This window comes from Rhamphochromis sp. 'chilingali', assembly GCF_963969265.1.
Source record: "Rhamphochromis sp. 'chilingali' genome assembly, chromosome: 8".
NCBI classification, from domain to species: Eukaryota; Metazoa; Chordata; class Actinopteri; order Cichliformes; family Cichlidae; genus Rhamphochromis; species Rhamphochromis sp. 'chilingali'.
Window position 1 is genome coordinate 39094152 of NC_137935.1, and position 12423 is coordinate 39106574.

The 12423-nt window shown below is 41.6% G+C and overlaps 1 protein-coding gene across 1 annotated transcript; it reads right to left on the bottom strand.

Annotated features, from left to right (window-relative positions):
• Positions 1 to 1299: 1299 nt before the first annotated feature.
• On the bottom strand, positions 1300 to 9808 carry ppm1da (protein phosphatase, Mg2+/Mn2+ dependent, 1Da). Its single transcript, XM_080888414.1, has 6 exons — positions 9139 to 9808; positions 8022 to 8250; positions 4970 to 5094; positions 4539 to 4720; positions 4162 to 4386; positions 1300 to 4074 (listed from the first exon to the last, which is right to left on the bottom strand). The coding sequence occupies exons 1-6, from the start codon at positions 9662 to 9664 to the stop codon at positions 3688 to 3690; spliced, it is 1674 nt and encodes a 557-aa protein (XP_080744540.1). The 5' UTR covers positions 9665 to 9808; the 3' UTR covers positions 1300 to 3687.
• Between the last annotated feature and the right edge of the window lie 2615 nt (positions 9809 to 12423).

Here is a 12423-nt window from a genome sequence, read left to right on the forward strand (position 1 = left end):
TGGAAATTAAAGCCTTCTACAAAATGCCTTGTGTAGATGAGATGGTGAAATTGTACTTCATAATCGGTTTTAGTCAAAGGAAATGATTTCTCTTTTAGCTCATTAACACAGTGTGGTGATAAATATAATGACATTGAAGAGGTGGTGCAGAAAGTTGGAACTGTTCAGAAGGAAAAACCACAAAACCCTGGAAGAGTTGGAGAGATTTGTACAAAATGAAATGGCTGACAATGGGCAGATGCAAGGACACTGATGGTAACACCCTTGTACAAAAAAGAGGATGTGTGTTGAACCACAAACTCATCTACACAAGGCATTTTATAGAAGGTATAGGAGCCGTGAAGGTTGTTTGCCTTGAAGCAACAACTCAAAATAGTATTTCGAGTTTAACCTTTTTTCTGAATGTGATGATATGGTTTTGATGTGTGTTTGGGAGTTTTATCTTGTTGGAACACCTAATTGTATCCAAGTTTCAACTGTCTTATTTGAGGGGAAGTTAAAGTATTTTTCTTCATTATTCTGTCCATGGTGTGCAATGTACCACTGGCAGCAAGATAGCCCCAGAGCATGACACCACCACTACTATGCTTGACAGTTGGTACAGTTGCTGTACAGTTGTTAAAACCTAGCATATCTCTTATCGTGCAAATGTCCGCTTCCCACATGCACGATTGATTTTGGAACAAGACAACATCTCGTGATCAGCAATGTCCTAGTCCATAGCCATGTAAAACTCGCTTCACTGTGGATAGCAATGCTGGTTTTCCAGTAGTTTCCAGTTCTTGACATGTTTGAGCGTTCGTGGTTCCTGGGTTGCTTCTGCACATCCTAACCAGTTTCCTGTCATCTGAGCGTGACAGACTGGGTCTACTTGTCAACATTGACAAACTGGTGACACATCCAGTTTTACTGAGGTACAACTGAACTAATGATGTTGGGCTCTGAAATAAACACTTCTCTGTCTTCTCTTTTACCTTTACTTTGTTGGTCAAAGTGCTGTCAAACAAATCCTTTTTATGATGGGAAAAAGAAACTACCAGTTATAGTCAGTCATGATCACTAAGAAGTTAGCAGGCTTTGGCCTTGTCACGTTGAAAACATTTTACAACCCGCAGCACTATTTATCAAACGACAAACTGAGTCTATGTATATATTCTAGTCAACAGATGAGGACAGAGTTCTTAGCCTGACTATGAACATATTAAATCTTTGTTATTTCCCTTGTTGTCCGTTAAACAGAGCAAAGAATTTTTACCACAGCTTTTCCAAACATTTTAGTTTTATTTTGGATGCTTACATTATTTAACTTTGCACACAGAAACAAAATAATTTCACAAAAACAAAAAAAACCAAGGTCAAACTTATTAGCCCCCCTTATGCTAACGAGCGGTTGTGTATCTTTTTTTGCAGGACAACAGTCTGCAGTGTTTTGCTATTTTTTTCAACAAGTCTCACACAAGCCTCCTGAACAATCCCACCCATTCTTCTTTGGTCAGTGTGTCACACTCCTCCAGATTTCATGGTCACCCACAGACTTTGGACTGTCTCTAGCTTGCTTCTGGTGCAGTCAAAAACAAGGAAAACGACAATAACATACTGAAGAACATCCTGAACATGTTCTGGGGATACTCTCTACCACTTCATCTAACTCACTCCAGAACTTTAAGGAGCTTGAATAGAAAAGCGACTGGACTCCTTTGAGTTTCCTGAAGACGCCTTGAAGACTCGAGAAAGTCTTTTCTATTCAATCTCCTTAGATTACCATGACTGAGAACCTACACAGCCTTACTCTAGAATTCCTCTTTCTCTTCTGACGTTCAACCAGTGGGACATATGCAATGGCAAATGTTTTTTTGTTTGTTTGCAAAACCGTTCAGATTGCATAATGATTTTTTTAATTACTAAATATTTTCAAAGCGTTGTAATTAAGTTACTTCAGAGAATTTATTTTATTTAAATAGGTTCATTTCCAGATAAGTGTTTTTCACATTTACATTGTACACATGCACTTGGTGTTAGCACAGCTATCCGAATCAGGGAGGTGAGTACTTCGATTAATAAGCAAACAAAAAGAGGAACAGAATTCTCAAATATATATAAAAAAATCATAATTGAGGAATTCCAAGCCAAGCAACAGACTGCATTTACAGAGTATGTCAAACATGAATCATCACTGTATAATTTAAATAACCCACAATGCTACAAATTCCTGTTAGAAATTGCACTTAGCTCAGTGGAAACACATCACGTAACAAAGACTGAGAAGTTTTTCTTTCCTGTGTAATGGTCGTTACTCTCTCGCAGGAAAAATCTGAATCATACAGGGCTCTGTCATGTTTTCCTAACTATACTAAGCTCAGTGAGTGATCTATTCTAAAACGATTTTATTATTTGACATCCTCAATTTCAGACTAGCTGCATTGTTTGTTAAAAGCAACTCACTCCTAGAGACAATGAACGTCACCATAATAGTGCAAAACAGTTCTCTTAAAGTCCATCCATGCAGAGTGTATTTAATCACAGATGAGCCTTGTGCATACATTGGTAACTATACAACTTGCGCTGCAGCATGGTGGGACAACAGCTCGTAGGAAGGCGAGTATTAAAGAAACAGGTGGTGCAGGTGGTGATGTTGTGTTGCAAATGAGATAAAACGAAGTGGCAGGATGAACTGGGGGAGCATGACAGTTTCTTCTCTGCAGGGGAAGGTTCGTGCACAGTGAAAGGCTGGCAGCATGAAATAGCTCAGTAAATGTTACTTGTAAACATTGTTTGCAGTGCCTCACAATTGAAGAAGATTTCCTTTAGGGCCACCAGGGTGTTCACACAGAGAGAAGTTCACTATTATAGACACATGTACAGAAGCAAAGGGCTGCCAAAAAGCTTTTTCTGAGAACTTATACCAGGTGTAGGAAGCAGGCTCAGGGAAGTGAAGACACCAAACAACAAACATTAAAAACATAATCGAGGGGATGCACCTATCCCTTAAGATGCACTGTGCAATTAACAACTATTAGAAACCTCACAGGGTGGGGGTGCATTATGGCAAATGAGAAAACATGATACTTGCAAACATTACATGTATTTATATAGCAACACACACAATGTAGTAGCTTACTGGTCTGTGATGGTAGCAGCACCTTCAGTTTATATTCAAGGTAAGTCTCCAGTGATTAAATAAACTGATAATAATACATAAATATGTTTAACACAGAGTGCGCACACAATTTTGTTGACAGAGTGATGAGTTGGAGAAGAAAGAAAAGGTGAAGCACATCTAAAAGGAATATTACTCTAAGATCATCATACAATAAAAGAAAGTAGAAAAATATATATATTTGTTCTAAATGAACAATTCAACTTACTTTTCAATACTTGCTATAAAATGCATAAGATTTTACACCAGCAACATTATTTAATGCTTACAATTGTTACTAGAAACTGAGGTGACATAAGACACATTTCATCAGCATTTCAGGAAGGAATTTAAAAACAAAGACACAAAATTCATCCAAAACAAACTTTTTATAAATGTCGACTGTTTGAGTGGTGAGCAGTGAGTCTTCCCTCCGTAGAACAGTTGCTTAGAGTCGTAACAATATGCAGGAGGAAGCTGCAAACTTATGGAACAGAAGCACCACTGCAAATGACGGTGACAGTGGGAGGGAGCAGGTGTGTGTGTGTGTTTTAGCACACACATACTGTGGTACTTTTATGCTGCTGGAGAATGGAGGAGACATTATTGGTGTCTTTCTGTTTCTTCTCTGCGTTGTGTTGCACCAGTGGCGGTCTTTCGGCAGTCCTGCGCCGGGCTTTCTTTGCCAGCAGGCCCGATGGGCTTGATGACACGTCAATAGTTCTTTTTCTGGTGGGTGTCCTGCTGCCAGCTGTCCTGTCCGTTGCACTGGACAGGGCGGGCAGCTCGGGGCTGCCGTTTGAACACAGCGGAGTCAGAGCAAAGGGGTCAGATAGATCCATGTGATAAAAGCTGTTGCTTCCCGATAGCCCATCTCGTCGCTCCAACGCAGAGAAGAGCTCACATGTGGCCGCGGGAGAGTCCTCCTCTGGAAGTCGCTGTAGAAGAAGACAATGGAATAACAGTCAAGTCCAGCACTTATATGTGCATACCACACCTTAAACCAGGGATCTATTGTTCCTCACCTGAACAAGAGGAGTGTCTGCGCGAGATATGGAGGTGGGGGGACACTGAGACACCTTGGCTAGGTCTAGCAGCACTTCCTCATGGTGCAGGGTGTCCTGGCAGGTCCCAGGCTCTTGCAGGGCAATTACTATGGCGCTTGTATTGTCTGCACGCAACATCCGCTGGCGCCACCGCAGCAAAGCATGACTGACCAGCTGCCTGGCACTCGAGACCCCACATGGTGCCTGCAGCAGTAAATGCTGTTAGTACACCGACTAACACGGCTGATATGAGGTGGACATTACTTTTTACTTATGGGCTATAAGAGACATCAACCCACACATGCAGGAACAGGGCAACCATCTATACTGATAGCAGCTAAAGCATAACCACTCACCATTTCCTCGTCATTATTCTGACACATGGAGATGGCCTCTTGAGGAGGAACCATATTCCACAGACCATCGCTGCCCAGGATGATGTAGCGATGTTTTTTAGGGTCAAGAACCACCACACTAGTGTCAGGCTCTGGAGAAACTACAAACTCTCCACTGTAGAAGTCGTAACTCCATAGATCGCCTGTGGCAGAAAAGGAAAACTTTAATGAAGGAACTACGAGCCACACATGCTGTGTGACTCTGAGTCTAACCATCACTACCCTTTTTCTTGAACTTAGAAGTAGCCTATTTGAACAGAAGCTCTACAGAGCGCAGACTTTGTGCCCAATTGCTAGTGAAAATAAAATCATGGTTCTGGTACTCTGTTTTGTATTATTCTAGTCATCCTCACAGCTTCTTCACTGGGATTACAGTAAGTTAATGCTCCTACCTAAAGCTCGAGCTACTGCCAAGAATGGTATCTGGTCGATCACAGTACTACGACGGACTGGACCATTGTGGCTGAGTCTTGGCCTCTTCCACACCACCCGATTCACCCCAGACTTCTTGATCACGCTGTTCATACAGAGAGGAGAGAGAAGCTGCCATTTAGAAGAGTCAGACTACAGCAACAAGAATTACACACAGGTGCCAATCGATTCAATACACCCAACAAAAACAGTCATACACATCACAAACACACAGCCTTTTAAAGACAGACGTACATTTTTGACCTGCACTGATAGTCCAGTAGTGTGTGGCTTCAAGGCTGGGTTTGAGTATAGCAAGTCCAGTCAGGTATAGTTAAAGGATATTAATCTGGTCAGGCAAGCAATGAGACAACCTCCAAAACAGGAACATTTAGAGCAGCATATTTATCTAGCAATGTCAGAAATAATACAATTCTCTCTTGATCAAACAAAAAAAGGTTGTTACATTCTATCAGCACATTAAAGTTTTACTGAAGAATTATTAAAAATTGGCATAAACTGTAGCAACATTTCTTTTAAATTAACAAGCGATGGACTTGGGGGTGGATCCGTAAATTGTTTTGTCTGTTTGTTCAGAGTTTATCTTCAGTTTCTGTCCCTGTTACATTAAAGTTTAATAATCACATTTAAAAATCAAGATTTCAGATTCTAACTGAAAAATCTATTTAGGTAAATGACAATGAAAGACAGTATTAAAGATGATATTTAAAACAAACTTTTATTCAACCTATGATGAAGACAGACTGGAGCAAGACTGAAAGGATTTTTTTCTTCCGTCCTGTTTTTTTTAAGATGAATGTCGTGGTAATCAGTGACACGTGTTCATATTTCTTTGTGCACGGTAATAAAATCGGGACACTGCTTCTTATTTACCCGTTCCCATGGTAATTCGTTGTGTCGGGGCTCTGTTGATGATGGCTTTCTTTCCCTGTTCACGTATGCAATTAACTCAGAGTAAAGATACTCAGAGTGGAATGTTTTCAGAGCTAATCAACTCAGTTTTACTTTTTAACTTAGAGACTGTTGTTGTTCATGAAAACATGTTAGGGCCCTAATCAGAAAGCTTAAATATGAAGAAAAGCAGAAACAGTGACAAACACAGTAAATGGGAAATGGACTGGTACTTTTATAGTATTTTTTTATATACTAAATGAGCACTCAAAGTGCTTTTTACTAGCCTCACATGCATCCGTTCATATATAAGCACTTTTTTCTATGCTAAGAACCGTTTATAACATTTGTGCACACACTCACACTCTGATGGCTGCATCAGGAGCAAATCAGGGTTCAGTATCTTCCCCAAAGATACTTCAACATGCAGACTGGAGTAGCTGCAGGAAGACTGATTCTGAAACATTCTGACTGGTAGATAACCTGCTCTGGCAACCACAGCTGGCCTCAAAAGCAGCTGTGGCTCAAAACAATGCTGTTTGATTAAAAGTTCAAATGAAAGCCGTCTGTGTGCAGATGAACTTCTTTGTTTAGTTTACAACGATCTTTAAATTGGGCAGATTTCTGATAAACTCTGCTGCAGGTGGACAGCCCTTTTCAATCTGCAGCATGCAGGGTCGGGTCTAAAGGGGGGGCATGGGGTGTACTATAGAGATTGGCAGACCACGTGGCTTTCGCGCATTGCATGCTGGGAACTCGTGGCAAAACAATCCAAGTACCGCATCAAATGCAAGCATTTGCAGCACCGCAAAACGTTCATTCTCCGGTTCCAATACCTTCTTGGTTTTTCTTTGCCCCCCAAAAAAGGAATGTACAAAACGAAGGAGAACAATGCCGGACCGTACAAAGACAGACTTGATGAAAAGTCAAAGAAAAGATACGAGGAAAAAATCAAAGGAGTGAAAGGGTCAGACCCTTACGAGCACACAGAGTGGACAAAAGACGTTAGCGTGCTGCCCAACTTTCACCACGCTCATATTTATAATTATACGCTTCTTGGAGTGAGCGCATACACTCATGAAGTTTAGTAACTTCAGGTCACTGCAACGAGCCCAGGTACAGTTTACCGACGGATGGGTACAGGACCTTGAAATGCACCGTGTAGAACGAAAGACCATCGTACGAACAAACGTAAGTTTACCAGTCTCACAAATCGTCGAGACTGGTAAGTGACAATAATACTGTATGCTGTAATCGTACTGGGCTATTAGTGATACAAAAAAACTGTTTTACCCTGTGAATAAAAGTATATGTTTTTGTCAATGTACCATGGTAATAACAGAAGCGAAACGCAATATTGTGTCAGGACAATTCACTGTTTATGCACAATAAACAAAGGAGCATAGCGCGACAATTTCTGTTCAGCGCCAGACTTGCTTGTAACCTATATCACCAATTATGTTATGAAAAATGACGCATTAACTGCTACAAAACACTGACCTTTGTGGAAATGCTTGGAGCAGACTAACCTGTGAGCTGGAGTGTTCTGGGACGTTATATTTGATCTTTGAATGGCTGCAATCCAGTCCATCCGTCACCTCTTTGTTACTTCGGAAACATGGCTCGAACAATTTCTCTTCAACGACGTAATCCGATAACAACCGATCTCTTTACCCGTCGGCTTCCCGTGGCTGTCATGCGACCGGCTATTGCAGTTAATAATACAACGGCTTCTTGACATTTTTGTGTTTCTTTTTATCGCTGTGTGACTGATTTCAATTGAAAGCCTGCGTGCGCTATAGTACCTCTTGCCACGAGTTCCCAGAATCCTTTGCGGTTTTACCCCTGAATGACGTCACATTTTCAATCTCTATACTGTATTTCTCTTAAAGCTCAATTAATAGTTATTTGCAGGTTTAGACTTTTAATAACATTTACAAATAACTTATGTTACACTATTATAGATAAAATAAAACAGCAATATACAGAGTAATGAAAATTTGTATTTACCCCATAGGACAGTAGGACAGATAGGACAGTAAACATTTACAAGGGATCTATAAAACTATGGGGTCAGTTGGGGGGTGGGGGTGACAAAATGTTGGGCTGGGCCCTGCTTACCTTCCTCCTAGACCTTCAATACGCTCCCTCTCTTTGGGAAGTTCTGGTTTATGGTCCTGCGTGACTTCCACAGCTCTGATGAATGGGACTGAAGGGTCCTCCTGGACACCTAGAACCACCGCAGAGTCCCCAACATGGGCCACATACATGCGGTTTCCTCTGAGCACCACTACACTGGCTGTGGTACCTGATGTACTAGGAAGGCCTGTAAGTGTCTTTGGCCATTCAGCTGAAAATACAGAAGGCAGAAAATGAACACAAGCTTATTGTTTATAAAACATTACTGCACAGTGTTGTGAGGTACACCGAACAGACAGGTAGAACATACTGGCTTCTTACATATCAATGTGCACTGATCTGTTTTTGTTTACCACGCTAAAAGAGATGTATGTGACCTCAAGGTCGGTTTTTATTCGTCCAGGAGGTAGTTTTATAAGCAAAGTCACACATGCGCTGCACAAGCACTTTGTGTGTGTACATATAATCTGTGACCAGCTGGAAACAGCTGACAAGTCCGAACATATCCAACCAGACACCTGAACACACTGCCGTGGTCCAAGGCATACACAGACTAAATAGAATCGATGAGGCGTTAAAAAGGGTAATAACTACGTCTCTGTAACGACACACTAGATTGAGGCCAGTGAGACCATAACACTTTGTGGGTTTCCATTATACATTAGATTGTGAACATACTTCTGAACTGTTCGGTGTCTGCTGTGACGGGCTTTGTTTGGCGAATACCGGGCGGCTACAGCTAACTTCGTTAGCTCCGCTAATTCCAACATTTACTTATAACTTGATCTTAATTGAACAAACAAACAAACAGAGCCTGGGCACAATGGCGAGGAATTTGCTGGGGTATCTGGCAATTACCTAGCTCTCTGGTCGAGATCTTTCTTTTTAAGGCTCTACTGAGCCCGTGGAACATTCTAGTAAATCCGGCTTTCATAGAGCTAGCAATGAGCTACGGTCGGTCAACACTCAGCTGGGTGTAGGCCAGATAATATAGTCTGATTTTGAGGTTTGGCGTTAAGTTCACGTTACTTAAACACAGAGAAGCACAAAGTAGTAACAGCTTTTACGTGTCACAACTTAATAGTTTTAGTAAACTTACGCAGTTTCTTCCACATAGCATGGTGGCATGCTACAAACCCTTTGCGTATGGCAGAGCAGACCTCCCGGTCACAGTCTGACCAGAATCCCCGCTGTTTCTTCATGAACTCCCAAAGATAGTCTCGCGCAAACTGCGCAGCCTCTCGACCCCCGTGACCATCAAAAACGGCGAAGAATGCTACGGAACGGCGGGAACAAGTCGGGGTGTTCGGCTGAACTTGCGGCGTGCTTAGATCTCCTGGTGACGGCGTTTCTACCGATATACCCTCGTCTTCTGTTTGTACGAGTTCACTGGATGCGTTTAAAACCTGCGGGGACTCCACGGTTTTATCGGCCCGGTCGGGATAAGTGTCCCCAGCCAGAGAATTGAACGTGTAGTCTCTCCGAATGTTCTCCTCTGGGTCACCCGTCGTCGGCTCATTTTCTCCCGGCTCAGGCTCTACTATGACCTCGGTCACATCTTCCATGTATTTCCTGCCTCCTTGATCGGTAAAAACACTCACTCGCATCAGTAATGCGTTTTCCATGGCTCCAAAGTTGAGGCCCGCTCCAATTTTATTTAATATTGTTAGTATATAGAATAGAAAGACAGTACAAATTATCGCAGAGCCGCGTCCTGCCTTTGTTTATGTGGAGTGTAGTAGGCATGCTCGAGCGTGTTGACGTCAGAATTTCCCTTCTTCTTGTACGTAGACGTGGCAAAGCAAGTGCAGCTGTCACCGGAGTGCTGTTGCCCTCTAGAGGTCTTGCTCCGAGCCAAACCGCGACTTAAGAGCAAAAATATTGACTTTAATGGGGTGGTCACGTCAATATAAGGTGGTCATCAAAAAGAAACCGCGTTTCCAATCTGCAAGCGTATGAAAAGCGTATGAAACCAAATGAAATCCTAATTCTGTCACTCTTGGTGGTACACGTGCAATTTTCCAGTTGGTCACCGCAGGTCAGGTCTAGTCTGCAGGCAAGTCAGTGTATTGTAGTGCTGGGGAACGCGAGGCTTTGTCAAAGCAGAGGTTTCCAAACAGACACACTTCTCTACAGTGACACCTACTCGACACTTTTGCTGTTGTCGCCGTGATCCTCAGCAACACAGACAGGTATTGCACATTTCTAAACAAAGTTAAATATTATACCAGACTGTCAGTAATTGTAATCAACTAGTATATTGATGCATGCTCAATCATCCAGATAAGAAAGTTCCAAAACGCTGATAATTTTCATCTGGAAGTAGCGTGGAAAAAACGTGTCGTCACTCATCCAACTGTCAGCTGACTGCAGGTTTCCCCAAATATTATAATCAGTAGTGATGTCTGAATAGTGGGCCGTGAGCTCAGTTTCATGATGATTAATGCAAATTGTTGTGAGTACCAGCACTTTGACTCTGTAGTGTTTGATTTCAAATCCAAATAGAATAAAATTTAAAGTCAAATGGCACGCAAATAAGCTTCACTCTGTCACATTTATAAGCACTAAATAAACCCTGTTTAGTCAATATCAGACCTGACAGTAATACTGGCCCTATAGCACGCTCTAAATGTGCAGCAACTATGTAAGTTACACAAATGGTAATTAACCTATATGTAAAAGCTACCCAAAATGACAAGGTCGCATATGTGGTGAGCTAATGCATTTCACAGTATCAGAACAGTAATGGAAAGCCATAAGAAAAAGGATAAGAATCCAGCAAAACGTGACACAGAACATGAGAGATACATCTGGCCCATCAGATGATTCATTTGCTGTTACTAAAGCCTCATCAGAAATGATTTCAGGAGAAGAGTGGCCGTTTAGAAGCCATTCTTATAAAAGAGAAAGGTTTGTCTTGTCTTGACTTATAATCTTGGTAGAATTCTAAAAACTATGTTTTAAGATGTTTCAATAGATTGCTGCACCTCTTTAGCATTTTTCTAAAAACATATAAAGAAGTGAGAGGTGGCCCATGATTTTTGGACAGAGTAATATCCAAGAAAAAACAAAACTGGAGCTATATTTGTCTTCTTTCCAACCGACACCACTATAACAAAAAACAAGAAGCATTTTATTCTTTAGAGACATCCTACACCCTCTGAATGGCATTATTTTGGAGAAAGAGTCATACTGAAGCGGTGACAGTGAACCTGAACACTAGTGGTGTGCGGATCGATACTGAAATACCGATTCTTCCGATACCAGCAATTTATGTTCTAGAATCGATTCTCATATTATAATATCGATATTTTAGTACTCTGGGGTAAATTTGTAGTTTTTCCATTAAAATGAACGCAGTGGAAAGAAACTATACAATTCGGATCGTCTAATTTGGAAGGAACTACTTCCTCTTACGCCTTTCATAGTCATATGCGGAATACGGCTGTATAAATGTGTCGCAGCCCCTGGCGTGCACACTCACAACAATGGCTGAGCGCAAACAGAGTCCTGTGTGGACACGTTGTTGTGGCAACACTACTGACCTCGTCAAACACCTCAGTAAATCACATCACAGAATATGATAAGCTTATGTTGAGGCGAGCTGAAGAGGAGGACAGGGACAGGTGCTGCTAGGGCGAGACAGACGTCTCTCGCACAGTCCTTTAGTGCTGCAGGCAGGCAACATGCTCAAATAGCGCACAACGTCAGGTTTTTTTTATTTCTATATGATTATTCTGCATTATTAAGCAATAAAAACAAGTTGTCTGATGTCCTCTAATCATTATGAAGCAATATGGTTATGTTATTATTACAATTACATAATACAATTATATATTGTATTATGAAATGCAATGAAACATTAAGTTTTTGTACAGAGTATCGGATCAGTATCGCCGATACCACCCTGAATTTTACTTGGTATCGGATCGGAAAGGAAATCAGTGGTATCGCACATCACTACTGAACACACCTCAAAGCTTTGTTGACCAAGCAGTGGTGTCTGTCACTACTGCTTGTCCTTCTTCTGCAGTCATCTGACCTCAGCCCAGTTGAATATATATGGGACACTTGGTTAAATTGTATTTACATAGCACCAAATCACAACAACAGTAGCCTCAAGGTGCTTTATATTGTAGGGTCAAGATCCTACAATAGTACAGAGAAAACCCCAACAATCATATGACCCCTTATGAGCAAGCATTTTGGTGACGGTGGGAAGGAAAAACTCCCTTAGAACAGGAAGAAACCTCACGAGGAACCAAGCTTGGGGAGGGGCGGCCATCTGCCGATGACAAGCAGCTGTGGAAGAGAGCCACAGATTAATAATAACAAACAACTGAGGAAACATCTGTGATATTACAAGATGCTTTTTAGGGCTTAG